Source organism: Musca vetustissima, unplaced genomic scaffold, assembly GCF_032173495.1.
Source record: "Musca vetustissima isolate MV318-11 ecotype Yass unplaced genomic scaffold, APGP_CSIRO_Mvet_v1 utg137057, whole genome shotgun sequence".
Lineage (NCBI taxonomy): Eukaryota > Metazoa > Arthropoda > Insecta > Diptera > Muscidae > Musca > Musca vetustissima.
The window spans coordinates 60,289-76,024 of NW_026887007.1; the positions used below are offsets into that span (position 1 = coordinate 60,289).

General features: G+C 35.0%; 2 protein-coding genes across 2 annotated transcripts; one reads left to right on the top strand and one right to left on the bottom strand.

Annotated features, from left to right (window-relative positions):
• Positions 1 to 5,467: 5,467 nt before the first annotated feature.
• On the bottom strand, positions 5,468 to 9,439 carry LOC133334495 (cytochrome b5-related protein-like). The gene is made up of 4 exons (XM_061542812.1): positions 9,357 to 9,439; positions 8,948 to 9,278; positions 6,043 to 6,425; positions 5,468 to 5,972 (listed from the first exon to the last, which is right to left on the bottom strand). The coding sequence occupies exons 1-4, from the start codon at positions 9,437 to 9,439 to the stop codon at positions 5,468 to 5,470; spliced, it is 1,302 nt and encodes a 433-aa protein (XP_061398796.1).
• A 4,836-nt stretch (positions 9,440 to 14,275) lies between these two features.
• LOC133334489 (cytochrome b5-related protein-like) lies at positions 14,276 to 15,736 on the top strand. Its single transcript, XM_061542782.1, has 4 exons — positions 14,276 to 14,343; positions 14,408 to 14,738; positions 14,800 to 15,182; positions 15,238 to 15,736. The coding sequence occupies exons 1-4, from the start codon at positions 14,276 to 14,278 to the stop codon at positions 15,734 to 15,736; spliced, it is 1,281 nt and encodes a 426-aa protein (XP_061398766.1).

Genomic DNA, 15,736 nt, shown 5'->3' on the forward strand with positions numbered 1-15,736 from the left:
TATTAACATTAACCAAAAAAGAAAAAACTAAAAAAGAAAACATAAAATATTAAAAAACACATACATATATACTACATATTCAGCAATTACATGAAAACAATGAACAAAATACTTAAATTTAAGGACAAGCATTCATAAATCTTGTGTAGGCGTTCATAATTCACTTTCGGATTGGAGAAGACATTATGCGAACTAAAATAAAACTCGATTTCAGCCCAAATGAAAATCCAAAACAAAAAAAAAAACAAACGACAACCTTTACTCATATTGTTGTAAAAACGACACACATACACACACATATTTGTATAGCTAATTAATTTTTTAATTTTTTGATAAACTGGCTCAAGCCCCGTCAGCTTATCAAAAACAACAATTTTTGTTTGTTCTAACACCAACCAATTGGTTATTATTACCTCCTCCTCCACGAAAAAAAAACTACACCAGTAGGAGGAGGATAAACTTATATATGTGTTTAGTTTAAAAAAAATATTATTTACCTTTGCTAACACTTGTATTTGTATTTATATATTTATGTACTATATATATAGATATATGTTAATAATAATATAATACGAACCAAATGTCATCCATGATGAATGTTGAAAATACCCAAGCAACAACAACAAAACACTACACACTGTCTAAGAACAAATAATAATAAAAAAATCGTGCAATAAAAAAAAACAATACCAACAAAAATACATTTTTTTATTTTCCAATCACCTCTCACTTCAGTACTCACCACAAAGGCTCCCATACTCACCATACTTCAACACAAAAAATAAACAAAGGGCTGATATTCGGGTTCAGTAATAAAGAGAAAAATCTTCCTTGGGTTTCCTAAGAGAGAAAAAATGCTGGATATGCACATCCAATGCCATCACCACAGTATTAGTAACAAGACATAATTCTCATTCACTTGGCGTGTAGTGTAGGGATAATAAATACAAATTTCCAAGATCTATATGAGGCGTAGATTTTTTAAACAATTTATTCAAGGCTTTTATATGGCGTGGATTTTGTTAATAAATTGTTTCAGGATCTATAAGAGGCATGGATTTTTTAAAATATTTTTTCCAAGGTCTACGTGAGGCGTAGAACAATAAAGCTGCAGGAACCGATGGGTTACCAGTCGAACTATTCAAGACTGGTGGCCAGATGCTGGTCAGGAGCATGCACCAGCTGATTAGAACAATTTGGCTAGAGGAATGCATGCCCAATGATTGGAACCTCAGCATTCTGTGTCCCGTGCACAACAACGGAGACAAGACGATATGTTCCAACTATAGAGGAATAAGTCTCCTTCCTATCGCATATAAAATGCTATCCAGTGTGCTGTGTGAACGACTGAAGCCAATGGTCAATGACATTATTGGACCATACTAATGCGGCTTCAGACCTGGCAAATCCACCATCGACCAGATTTTCACTCTGCGCCAAATCCTGGAAAAGACCACGAAAAACACATCGACACGTACAATGTACCATATTTGTCGACTATAAAGCAGCATTCGACAGCCCTATCCGTTCAGAGGTGTTTAAAACCATGTCTACGTTCGGCATTCCTGCAAAATTAATAACAGGATAACTTTAAATGGCACAAGGTCAGCAGTTAAAGTAGGAAATGCCCTATCGGAGGCCTTCAATACCGAACGACGATTCAGACAAGGTGACAGTTTGTCGTGTGATCTATTTAACATCCTGCTGGAAAAGGTCATACGAGACTCAAAGGTGAACAGAAATGACACTCCGTACACCAAACAACACATGTTACTCGCCTACGCCGATGACATCTATATAATGGGTCGAACATTGCGAGCGGTAACATCCACCTTTGAAAAAGTTGAGAAGGAGTCTGCCAAAATGGGTCTGGCAACAAACAGCGAGAAGACCAAGCTGATGGTATCAACGTGCAAGACGTCTAGTAGACTCGGACCAACTGTGGAACTTGAGAACTACTGCTTCGAGGTAGTTAAAGATTTTATATACCTTGGTACAGCCATAAATTAAACGAATAACATCAGTTTTGAAATTCGGAGAAGCATTGTGATGGCCAACAGATGCTACTATGGTCGAAGTAAGCAGTTTAGAATCAAGGCCACCTACCGCCAGACCAAACTCACACTTTACAAGACGCTGATACAACCCGTGCTATTATATGGATCTGAAGCATGGGTACTTGCGCAAGCAGATGAGGCAGCTCTTGGGGTGTTTGAAAGAAAAATTCTCCGAAAGATATACGGGCCAATCTGCGTCGACGGTGAATATCGGCGTCAAATGAACCACGAGCTTTACAATTTATACGCGGACATCGACATAGTCAGTCGTATTTAGCTGCAGTGACTACGGTGGCTAGGTCATGTTGTGCGAATGAATGAGAATGTCCCAGCTCAAAAGGCATATAAAAGTGAGCCTACTGATGGTTCCCGTAGAAGGGGAAGCCCACGAATTAGATCGAAAGACCAAGTAGAAAAAACATCTTGGAACATGGTATTTCAAACTGGTATAGATGCGCACAAGACCGACGCGCTTGGAAATCTTTTTTAAGCTCGGCTTATGGAACAACCGTTCTGTAACAAGCCAGCTAAGTAAGTACGTGAGGCGTGGAGTTTTTAAATTAATTTTCCTTTGGCCTACGTGAGCCTTCGATTTTTTAAATCATTTTTTTCTAAGATCTTCCCAGAGACGTGGATTTTTTAAAGAATATTTTCTAAGCTCGTCTCAAGAGGCGTGGATTTTGTAAAGAATATTTTCTAAGGTCTTCCCGGAGGCGTGGATTTTTTAAACAATATTTTCTAAGGTCTTCCCAGAGGCGTGGATTTTTTAAACAATATTTTCTAAGGTCTTCCCAGAGGCGTGGATTTTTTAAAGAATATTTCTCAAAGGCTTCCAAAGAGGCGTAGATTTTTTAAAGAATATTTTCTAAGGCCATCTCAAGAGGCGTGGATTTTTTAAAAAATATTTTCGTAGGCCTTCTCATTACGCGTGGATTGTTTAGAGAATATTTTTCTAAGGCTTCTCAAGAGGCGTGGATTTTTTAAAGAATATTTTCGTAGGCCATCTCAAGAGGCGTGGATTTTTTAAAGAATATTTTCGTAGGCCATCTCAAGAGGCGTGGATTTTTTTAAGAATGTTTTCGTAGGCCATCTCAAGAGGCGTGGATTTTTTAAAGAATATTTTCGTAGGCCTTCTCATGAGGCGTGGATTCTTTAGAGAATATTTTTCTAAGGCTTCTCAAGAGGCGTGGATTTTTTAAAGAATATGTTTCTAAGGTCTTCCCAGAGGGGTGGATTTTTTAAAAAATATTTTTCTTAGGCTTCTCCAGAGGCGTGGATTTTTTAAACAATATTGTCTAAGGTCTTCCCAGAGGCGTGGATTTTTTAAAGAATATTTTTCTAAGGCTTCTCAAGAGGCGTGGATTTTTTAAAGAATATTTTCGAAGGTCTTCTCAAGAGGCGTGGATTTTTTAAAGAATATTTTCGAAGGTCTTCTCAAGAGGTGTGGTTTATTTTAAATAATATTTTCGAAGGTATTCTCAAGAGGCGTGGATTTTTTAAAGAATATTTTTTAAGGTCTGCTCATGAGGCGTGGATTTTTCAAAGAATATTTTTCTAGGTCTTCTCAAGAGGCGTGGATTTTTTAAAGAATATTTCTCAAAGGCTTCCCAAGAGGCGTAGAATTTTTAAAGGTCTTCTCAAGAGGCGTGGATTTTTTAAAGAATATTTTCTAAGGTCTTCTCAAGAGGCGTGGATTTTTTAAAGAATATTTCTCAAAGGCTTCCCAAGAGGCGTGGATTTTTTAAAGAATATTTTCTAAGGTCTTCTCAAGAGGCGTGGATTTTTTAAAGAATATTTTCTAAGGTCTTCTCAAGATGCGTGGATTTTTTAAAGAATATTTTCTAATGTCTTCCCGGAGGCGTGGACTTTTTAAAGAATATTTTCTAAGCTCGTCTCAAGAGGCGTGTATTTTTTAAAGAATAGTTTCTAAGGCCTTCTCAAGGGGCGTGGATTTTTTAAAGAATATTTTCTAAGGTCTTCTCAAGAGGCGTGGATTTTTTAAAGAATATTTTCTAAGGTCTTCTCAAGAGGCATGGATTTTGTAAAGAATATTTTCTAAGGTCTTCTCAAGAGGCATGGATTTTGTAAAGAATATTTTCTAAGGTCTTCTCAAGAGGCGTGTTTTATTTTAAAGAATATTTTCTAAGGCCTTCTCAAGAGGCGTGGATTTTTTAAAGAATATTTTTTAAGGCCTTCTCAAGAGGCGTGGTTGGTTTTATTAAAGAATATTTTTTAAGGCCTTCTCAAGAAGCGTGGTTGGTTTTATTAAAGAATATTTTTTAAGGCCTTCTCAAGAGGCGTGGTTGGTTTTATTAAAGAATATTTTTTAAGGCCTTCTCAAGAGGCGTGGTTGGTTTTATTAAAGAATATTTTTTAAGGCCTTCTCAAGAGGCGTGGTTGGTTTTATTAAAGAATATTTTTTAAGGCCTTCTCAAGAGGCGTGGTTGGTTTTATTAAAGAATATTTTTTAAGGCCTTCTCAAGAGGCGTGGTTGGTTTTATTAAAGAATATTTTTTAAGGCCTTCTCAAGAGGCGTGGTTGGTTTTATTAAAGAATATTTTTTAAGGCCTTCTCAAGAGGCGTGGTTGGTTTTATTAAAGAATATTTTTTAAGGCCTTCTCAAGAGGCGTGGTTGGTTTTATTAAAGAATATTTTTTAAGGCCTTCTCAAGAGGCGTGGTTGGTTTTATTAAAGAATATTTTTTAAGGCCTTCTCAAGAGGCGTGGTTGGTTTTATTAAAGAATATTTTTTAAGGCCTTCTCAAGAGGCGTGGTTGGTTTTATTAAAGAATATTTTTTAAGGCCTTCTCAAGAGGCGTGGTTGGTTTTATTAAAGAATATTTTTTAAGGCCTTCTCAAGAGGCGTGGTTGGTTTTATTAAAGAATATTTTTTAAGGCCTTCTCAAGAGGCGTGGTTGGTTTTATTAAAGAATATTTTTTAAGGCCTTCTCAAGAGGCGTGGTTGGTTTTATTAAAGAATATTTTTTAAGGCCTTCTCAAGAGGCGTGGTTGGTTTTATTAAAGAATATTTTTTAAGGTCGTGGATTTTTTAAAGAATATTTTCTAAGGTCTTCTCAAGAGGCGTGGTTTATTTTAAAGAATATTTTCTAAGGTCTTCTCAAGTGGCGTGGATTTTTTAAAGATTATTTTCTAAGGCCTTCTCAAGAGGCGTGAATTTTTTTAAAGAATATTTTCGTAAGCCTTCATTGAGCTGAGGGTTTTTTAAAGAATATTTTCGTAGGCCTTCATTGAGCTGAGGATTTTTTAAAGAATATTTTCGTAGGCCTTCTAATATTATTTAGGTCCAATTTTTTTAATTATTTTTTATTATTATTAATCATAACCATTTACACTTAAATTGTTTATATACAAATAAAATGAGATGAATTTACAAAAAATATTTACACATATCTACTTCGATCCTGGTGCCTTCAAATTCGGTTTAATTCTCAGCAACTGTTTATGTTGACCAATTATATGTTCAATATGATTACACTCCCGTAGCTCGCCCTTAAACTCATCTAGCGTTTGATATAAAATTGGATACAACTGTGGCAATATACCATGATCCAAAGTGGGGAATAAATGATGCAGGGCATGATCACCAAAATGGGTTAAAACTAAAAATTGTGATTTCTTCAAATCACCACGATCAATAATCGTATCCACCTGAAACAGGCCCCAATCACGATCTTCACGATTGGTATCACCTTCATGATAAATTTCCGGATCATGATGGGCAGCATTTAACCCAATGACACAAAAAGCAAAACTGGCAATTGCTGTCATATACAACCATTGGCGCAGACACATCCACAGGGGCCAATCTGAACCCAAATAAATGGTAAGGGGTATTGTCAAAGGTATCAAATCATGCCAATACATGATGTTTGTATTCCGCAGGGAATAAACAATTCTGAAAGATATTTAAAAAAAAAAAAAAATTATTTAATTTTTTCAAAATCGATGAGTTTATTTTTACCCACCTTGTGAGCATTTGCAAAAAGAAAGCTATCGTATAGGCAAATGGTTCTGTTATCCAGGATACATAACGCATTAGTAAACTTTTTATGTGCGGATTTGGTATCCAACATAGTAGGGGCTCGAACATTGATAGCTCCAAGTCCATATATGAATTCGGATAGATGTGATGTGACATGGCATGCGATACACGCCACGAACAGAAGTTCAGCATACACAAATTGAAGGTGTACATACGCCAATTATCACGACGATGAAAGTAGTTATGTGCCGTAATGATGGTCCATACCAGGGCGGTGCCGGCCAGGGCTAAACACAATAAGGAATTAAGTCGAGCACTGGCAATGGCAAATATGAAAATCGACACAAGTAAACCCAAGTGAATGAGCTGCAAGAAAAATAACAATTTTTGATTCATTCTGATGACAGAATAGTTCCAATATTCTCTTGACACCCGCCAAGCTATACCAATATTTCAAATATGCGCCTAAGATTGTATAGCACAATCTAAAGGATAGCAAATTTGAATACGAAGTCTTCAATTTTTTTCCGAAATCGTAAATATATAAAATCGGAAAACCCTCTAGATATTGAATCCCGTTCTAAATCACATGACAAATGCATGTCAATTTTCCATAATTAGATCTGTTTGTTTACTTTCTAAAAAAAATTAAAATTAACCTCTATGAAGACCTCTAGTCTTATCAGCGATCCATAATAGTAAAATTTATTTTTTTGTTAATAATAAATTAAATGTCTATTCTAGATTTATGTACTGGTGATAATCGCTTTAAGCTTCCGAACGGAATTTGTACAATTGATCGAAAGCAAATAAATTTTTAAACAGGTGGTTTAGAAGTTAGGAAAAAATATTATTTCAAAATTCACACCTCTGAGAGGACATTAGAAAAATATTATTAAAAATTCACACCTCTTGAGGGGACTTTAGAAAAATTTTCTTTTAAAAATCCACGCCTCTGGGAAGACCTTAGAAAATATTCTTTAAAAAATCCACGACTCTTGAAAAGACCATAAAAAAAATCCACGCCTCTGGAAAAGCCTTTGAAAAATATTCTTTAAAAAATTTACGCCTCTTATATGACCCTATAAAATATTCTTTAAAAAATTCACGCCTCCTGAGAAGCCTTAGAAAAATATTTTTTAAAATAAACCACGCCTCTTGAGAAGACCTTAGAAAATATTCTTTAAAAAATTCACGCCTCCTGAGAAGCCTTAGAAAAATATTCTTTAAAAAATTCACGCCTCCTGAGAAGCCTTAGAAAAATATTTTTTAAAATAAACCACGCCTCTTGAGAAGACCTTAGAAAATATTCTTTAAAAAATTCACGCCTCCTGAGAAGCCTTAGAAAAATATTCTTTAAAAAATTCACGCCTCCTGAGAAGCCTTAGAAAAATATTCTTTAAAATAAACCACGCCTCTTGAGAAGACCTTAGAAAATATTCTTTAAAAAAGCCACGCCTCTTGAGAAGACCTTAGAAAATATTCTTTAAAAAATCCACGCCTCCTGAGAAGCCTTAGAAAAATATTCTTTAAAAAATCCACGCCTCCTGAGAAGCCTTAGAAAAATATTTTTTAAAAAATCCACGCCTCCTGAGAAGCCTTAGAAAAATATTCTTTAAAAAATCCACGCCACCTGAGAAGACCTTAGAAAATATTCTCTAGAAAAATATTCTTTAAAAAAATCCACGCCTCTTGAGAAGACCTTAGAAAATATTCTTTAAAAAATCCACGCCTCTTGAGAAGACCTTAGAAAATATTCTTTAAAAAATCCACGCCTCCTGAGAAGCCTTAGAAAAATATTCTTTAAAAAATCCACCCCTCTTGAGAAGCCTTAGAAAAATATTCTTTAAAAAATCCACGCCTCCTGAGAAGCCTTAGAAAAATATTCTTTAAAAAATCCACGCCTCCTGAGAAGCCTTAGAAAAATATTTTTTAAAAAATCCACGCCTCCTGAGAAGCCTTAGAAAAATATTCTTTAAAAAATCCACGCCACCTGAGAAGACCTTAGAAAATATTCTCTAGAAAAATATTCTTTAAAAAAATCCACGCCTCCTGAGAAGCCTTAGAAAAATATTCTTTAAAAAAATCCACGCCTCTTGAGAAGACCTTAGAAAATATTCTTTAAAAAATCCGCGCCTCTTGAGAAGACCTTAGAAAATATTCTTTAAAAAATCCACGCCTCTCGAGAAGACCTTAGAAAATATTGTTTAAAAAATCCACGCCTCTTGAGAAGACCTTAGAAAATATTCTTTAAAAAATCCACACCTCTTGAGAAGACCTTAGAAAATATTGTTTAAAAAATCCACGCCTCTTGAGAAGACCTTAGAAAATATTCTTTAAAAAATCCACGCTTCTTGAGAAGACTTTAGAGAATATTCTTTAAAAAGTCCACGCCTCTTGAGAAGACCTTAGAAAATATTCTTTAAAAAATCCAAGCCTCTGGGAAGACCTTAAAAAATATTCTTTAAAACACCAACGCCTATTGAGAAGCCTTAGAAAAATATTCTTTAAAAAATCCACGCCTCTTGAGAAGACCTTAGAAAATATTCTTTAAAAAATCCAAGCCTCTTGAGAACCCCTTAGAAAATATTCTTAAAATAATCCACGCCTCTAGAGAAGACCTTAGAAAATATTGTTTAAAAAATCCACGCCTCTTGAGAAGCCTTTGAAAAATATTATTTAAAAAATCTACGCCTTGTAGAAGACCCTATAAAATATTCTTTAAAAAATCCACGCCACTTATAGGCCTCTTGAAAAGCGTTAGAAAAATATTATTTAAAAAATCCCTAATTTTTTTTTACAAAAATTCATGCTCCGCCATGATATTCTTTAAGAGGTCTCAGTCTATCTTTTTTACATTTTTTCTTTTAAAGATTTTAAAAACTTACATCACTCCTCTCCTTCGGCGTATTATCAATGGTTTTCAATTTCTCCATGACCCGCCGTTTGAGGGTTTTATAAAACCCATTCTCATGCATTGTCAGAGTATAAATCCTCGGCTTGTTAGCATCACGAACTTTATATTTTTCAATCATTTTACTGGGAGCTGTGGTCAAATGATGTGCCTCAAATGCTTCGGTTATATCCGTACCACGAGTTTCTCTTATCCAAAATGAACCACCCGGATGTTTATCAATGAAATCGGTAAAATCATAAATAACATCATTGATGCGCCACAGACCTTCGGCCTCATCGTCTTGGCGTTTGCCATTCAACCAACTGGAAGAAAAATCAAAAAAGGACACACTACTCAAAATCTGCGTCCTTTTTATTTATACTTTCAGCATCCTGCCATACCTATCCACGGTGACAAATTTCGAATTCCGATAGGTGGGAAATTTTGTGGCAATGCCACATTTTTTCCATTCCTCAATCACCATTTCTTTTGTTTTTGCAAATATGGAATATCGAATAATCCGTTTTTAATTCCGACTTATTCCGAACGCTTATGAATATTGAACTAAACTGTCAGTGAACTTGAAAAATGTTATTTATAATAGAAATTCATCTTTTCTTTGGGGGCATTATCTTATCTGTTCGCTGACATTTAACTTTGCTAACAAATAAGGCTCGTACTTAAAAATATGTATGTCTATATGTCGACAGAGAATACATGCATTCGACTATAAATCGACATACATGCAATAGAATACATGTCAATCAAACCCACAGAGTCGATAGTTATTCTTCTAACAAGGAGAGATGCAGTTACAAAACGCAATATATTTTATGACACAGTACGGTCTGAATATATGTAATATGAAAAATAGGTATTTTATAATGTTTTTTTTTAGAATATTTGTATAAGGCTTCTCCAGAGACGTTGATTTTTTAAAGAATATTTTTCTAATAAATAAATTTTGAAAAAAGTGTTGCAATTATCTGGAGTGTACTGTGGTTTTTGTTTTCTATAAATATTAAAACATTTAAAATACAATTCAAAATGTATTCGAATCGCCCACATTGCAATTGTTTACATGATTATTATAGGCTTAAAAAGTAAATAATACTTGTTAATATGCTGGCAGAACCACCCTAAGCGGTACGCTATACTCACCAATATACCACACGCCTGAAAGAAGACCCTAGAAAATATTCTTTAAAAAATCCACGCCTGAAAGAAGACCCTAGAAAATATTCTTTAAAAAATCCACGCCTGAAAGAAGACCCTAGAAAATATTCTTTAAAAAATCCACGCCTGAAAGAAGACCCTAGAAAATATTCTAGAAAAAATCCACATTTGAAAGAAGACCCTAGAAAATATTCTTTAAAAAATCCACGCCTGAAAGAAGACCCTAGAAAATATTCTTTAAAAAATCCACGCCTGAAAGAAGACCCTAGAAAATATTCTAGAAAAAATCCACATTTGAAAGAAGACCCTAGAAAATATTCTTTAAAAAATCCACGCCTCTTGAGAAGACCTTAGAAAATATTCTTTAAAAAATCCACGCCTCTTGAGAAGACCTTAGAAAATATTGTTTAAAAAATCCACGCCTCTTGAGAAAACCTTAGAAAATATTCTTTAAACAATCCACGCCTCTTGAGAAGACCCTAGAAAATATTCTATAAAAAACCCAAGCCTCAAAGTAGACCTTAAAAATTATTCGTTTAAAAATCCACGCCTGAAAGTAGACCTTTGAAAATATTCTTTAAAAAATCCGCGCCTAAAGGTTTACCTTAAAAATATTCTTTTGAAAATACATGCCTCAAAGTAGGCATTAAAAATTATTCTTTAAAAAATCCACGCCTGAAAGTAGACCTTAGAAAATATTCTTTAAAAAATCCATGCCTGAAAGTAGACCTTAGAAAATATTCTTTAAAAAATCCACGCCTAAAGGTTTACCTTAAAAATATTCTTTTAAAAATACATGCCTCAAAGTAGGCATAAAATTTATTCTTTTAAAAATTCACGCCTGAAAGTAGACCTTAGAAAATATGCTTTAAAAAATCCACGCCTAAAGATTTCCCTTAAAAATATTCTTTTAAAAATCCACGCCTGAAAGTAGACCTTAGAAAATATGCTTCAAAAAATCCACGCCTAAAGGTTTCCCTTAAAAATATTCTTTTAAAAATACATGCCTCAAAGTAGGCATTAAAAATTATTCTTTTAAAAATCCACGCTTGAAAGTAGACCTTAGAAAATATTCTTTAAAAAATCCACGCCTAAAGGTTTACCTTAAAAATATTCTTTAAAAAATCCACGCCTAAAGGTTTACCTTAAAAATATTCTTTTAAAAATACATGCCTCAAAGTAGGCATTAAAAATATTTTTTTAAAATACTCAAAGTTGGGGCCTTCTTTGAGAATTCTTTTAAAAATCCACGCCTCAAAGTAGGCCCTAAGAAACTTATTTTAAAAATCCACGCCTCAAAGTAGGCATCAAAAATATTTTTTTAAAATACTCAAAGTTGGGGCCTTCTTTGAGAATTCTTTTAAAAATCCACGCCTCAAAGTAGGCCCTAAGAAACTTATTTTAAAAATCCACGCCTCAAAGTAGGCATTAAAAATATTTTTTTAAAATACTCAAAGTTGGGGCCTTCTTTGAGAATTCTTTTAAAAATCTACGCCTCAAAGTAGGCCCTAAGAAACTTATTTTAAAAATCCACGCCTCAAAGTAGGCCCTAAGAAACTTATTTTAAAAATCCACGCCTCAAAGTAGGCATTAAAAATATTTTTTTAAAATACTCAAAGTTGGGGCCTTCTTTGAGAATTCTTTTAAAAATCCACGCCTCAAAGTAGGCCCTAAGAAACTTCTTTTAAAAATCCACGCCTCAAAGTAGGCCCTAAGAAACTTCTTTTAAAAATCCACGCCTCAAAGTAGGCCCTAAGAAACTTCTTTTAAAAATCCACGCCTCAAAGTAGGCCCTAAGAAACTTCTTTTAAAAATCCACGCCTCAAAGTAGGCCCTAAGAAACTTCTTTTAAAAATCCACGCCTCAAAGTAGGCCCTAAGAAACTTCTTTTAAAAATCCACGCCTCAAAGTAGGCCCTAAGAAACTTCTTTTAAAAATCCACGCCTCAAAGTAGGCCCTAAGAAAATACTTTTAAAAATCCACGCCTCAAAGTAGTCCCTAAGAAAATTCTTTTAAAAATCCACGCCTCAAAGTAGGCCCTAAGAAAATTCTTTTAAAAATCCACGGCTCAAAGTAGGCCCTAAGAAAATTCTTTTAAAAATCCACGCCTCAAAGTAGGCCCTAAGAAAATTCTTTTAAAAATCCACGGCTCAAAGTAGGCCCTAAGAAAATTCTTTTAAAAATCCACGCCTCAAAGTAGGCATTAAAAATATTTTTTTAAAATACTCAAAGTTGGGGCCTTCTTTGAGAATTCTTTTAAAAATCCACGCCTCAAAGTAGGCCCTAAGAAACTTATTTTAAAAATCCACGCCTCAAAGTAGGCATTAAAAATATTTTTTTAAAATACTCAAAGTTGGGGCCTTCTTTGAGAATTCTTTTAAAAATCCACGCCTCAAAGTAGGCCCTAAGAAACTTATTTTAAAAATCCACGCCTCAAAGTAGGCCCTAAGAAACTTATTTTAAAAATCCACGCCTCAAAGTAGGCCCTAAGAAACTTATTTTAAAAATCCACGCCTCAAAGTAGGCATTAAAAATATTTTTTTAAAATACTCAAAGTTGGGGCCTTCTTTGAGAATTCTTTTAAAAATCCACGCCTCAAAGTAGGCCCTAAGAAACTTCTTTTAAAAATCCACGCCTCAAAGTAGGCCCTAAGAAACTTCTTTTAAAAATCCACGCCTCAAAGTAGGCCCTAAGAAACTTCTTTTAAAAATCCACGCCTCAAAGTAGGCCCTAAGAAACTTCTTTTAAAAATCCACGCCTCAAAGTAGGCCCTAAGAAACTTCTTTTAAAAATCCACGCCTCAAAGTAGGCCCTAAGAAACTTCTTTTAAAAATCCACGCCTCAAAGTAGGCCCTAAGAAACTTCTTTTAAAAATCCACGCCTCAAAGTAGGCCCTAAGAAACTTCTTTTAAAAATCCACGCCTCAAAGTAGGCCCTAAGAAACTTCTTTTAAAAATCCACGCCTCAAAGTAGGCCCTAAGAAACTTCTTTTAAAAATCCACGCCTCAAAGTAGGCCCTAAGAAACTTCTTTTAAAAATCCACGCCTCAAAGTAGGCCCTAAGAAACTTCTTTTAAAAATCCACGCCTCAAAGTAGGCCCTAAGAAACTTCTTTTAAAAATCCACGCCTCAAAGTAGGCCCTAAGAAAATACTTTTAAAAATCCACGCCTCAAAGTAGTCCCTAAGAAAATTCTTTTAAAAATCCACGCCTCAAAGTAGGCCCTAAGAAAATTCTTTTAAAAATCCACGCCTCAAAGTAGGCCCTAAGAAAATTCTTTTAAAAATCCACGCCTCAAAGTAGGCCCTAAGAAAATTCTTTTAAAAATCCACGCCTGAAAGTAGGCCTTAACAAATTTTTTTTAAAAATCCACGCCTGAAAGTAGGCCTTAACAAAATTCTTTTAAAAATCCACGCCTCAAAGTAGGCCTTAAGAAAATTCTTTTAAAAATCCACGCCTCAAAGTAGACCCCAAGAAAATTATTTTAAAAATCCATGCCTCAAAGTAGGCCCTTAGAAAATCCTTTTTAAAATCCATGCCTCAAAGTAGGCCCTAAGAAAATTATTTTAAAAATCCACGCCTCAAAGTAGGCCCTAAGAAATTTTTTTTTAAAAATCCACGCCTCAAAGTAGGCCCTAAGAATTTTTTTTTTTTTAAATCCACTCCTCAAAGTAGGCCCTAAGAAAATCCTTTTAAAAATCCACGCCTCAAAGTAGGCCCTAAGAAAATTCTTTTAAAAATCCACGCCTCAAAGTGGTTACAAATCCACGCCCTAAGAAAATTCTTTTAAAAATCCACGGCTCAAAGTAGGCCCTAAGAAAATCCTTTTAAAAATCCACGCCTCAAAGTAGGCTCTAAGAAAATTCTTTTAAAAATCCACGCCTCAAAGTAGGCTCTAAGAAAATTCTTTTAAAAATCCTTGGAAAATAAAAATCCACCCCTCCATAAATCGGTGCTTTTTGCAAGTTTTTACTGTTTGCTGTTAATATGCGACCATGTGCCCTCATACCCAGGTCATTATTACATTCATATAATTTACATAAACATTATTTTGAGTTCAGCTATGGATATTTCATCGAGCAGACATTACTATGAGAGCTTGCAAAGTGTAAATAACAACGTAGCCACCAACAAATGAAATCAAGAATGCAAAAATCCGCAATAGCTCGCAAAAGTCCAACATATCGTCAGTGGATTTTCTCAACCATACCAAGGTAGTGTGGATTTTAAATTGAATTTCTAAATATTTGAAATAAACCCCTCTCACGTTCTTTCCAGATGGCTTGAAGGCAAGCGACAGGATGATGAAGCCGAAGGTCTATGGCGTATTTATGATAATTTATATGATCTCCACAATTTTATGGATCGCCATCCAGGCGGTAGATTTTGGTTGGAACAAACCCGGGGTTTAGATATCACCGAAGCTTTTGAAATTCATCACATTAGGGGTGTTCCCGAAGCTTTGCTGAAGAAGTATTTTATACGCCAGGCTTCAAAGCCTCGGAATTACGTTTTGACATTCGATGAAAATGGATTTTATCGTACGTTGAAAGGCCGGGTTGGGGAGCATTTGAAAGATATGGATTATGGTCCACGAAAAAGGACTTCTGTAAGGATGATTTTTAACACCCACCCTCTCTCGGCCTTCTTTAAAAAATCATTTTTTTCAGTTCTACCACCTAACCCTGTTGATGTTTAGTCTATTATTGGCCCTGATCTCTACTCGTTTGGATTATATTGTGGTGGAAGTATTAACCGGTCTGTTTTTAGTGTGGCAGGCAGTGGCAGCCCATAATTATTTTCATCAGCGGGATAATTGGCAAATGTATAGCTTTAATTTGACGCTTATGAATTTTGCCGATTGGCGTATTTCGCATGCCATGTCACACCACATCTATACGAATTCTTTATACGATTTGGAGATGGCTCTGCCCGAACCATTTCTCTGTTGGATACCCAGTAGGGAAGTGGCATCAAAACCACGACGCCTCTTATCCTTGCTGCTACAACCCTTGGTCTATGCTTTACTATTCTTTGCCAGCTTCGCACAAAGGTAGGGAACGAAAAAAAAAATAGAAAAATAAATATTTCAAAAATCCCTATTTCAGAGCGGTACGATCCATAGTAACAACAAATGAACTCTATTGGCATGACATTATTGGTTTTAACTTACCAGCTCTAATGTGGTTATGCTCCGCATTATCTCCAGCCGAGGTCCTACTCAAGTGGTCACGCATAATCATGTTTGCAAGTTTTATATTCAGTTCCATAAGTTTTAATGGAGCACATCATATTCCTAGTCATTTTCATGATGGTGATGCATTGCGTTCGGATCGGGATTGGGGCATTTTTCAATTGCAAACGATCACAGATCGTAGTGATATTAAGGGGAATCATTTTTGGACCCTCACCCATTTTGGGGATCATATTTTACATCACTTCTTTCCCACACTGGATCATGGTATGCTACCGCAATTGTATCCAATTTTGGAGAAAACTCTGGAGGAGTTTAAAGGAAGTGGAGGTGAGCTAAGGGAACTTTCATTTTTGAAACATATAGTGGAACAGAATCGGCAGCTGTTGAGAATGGAAGCGAGGACATTTTGA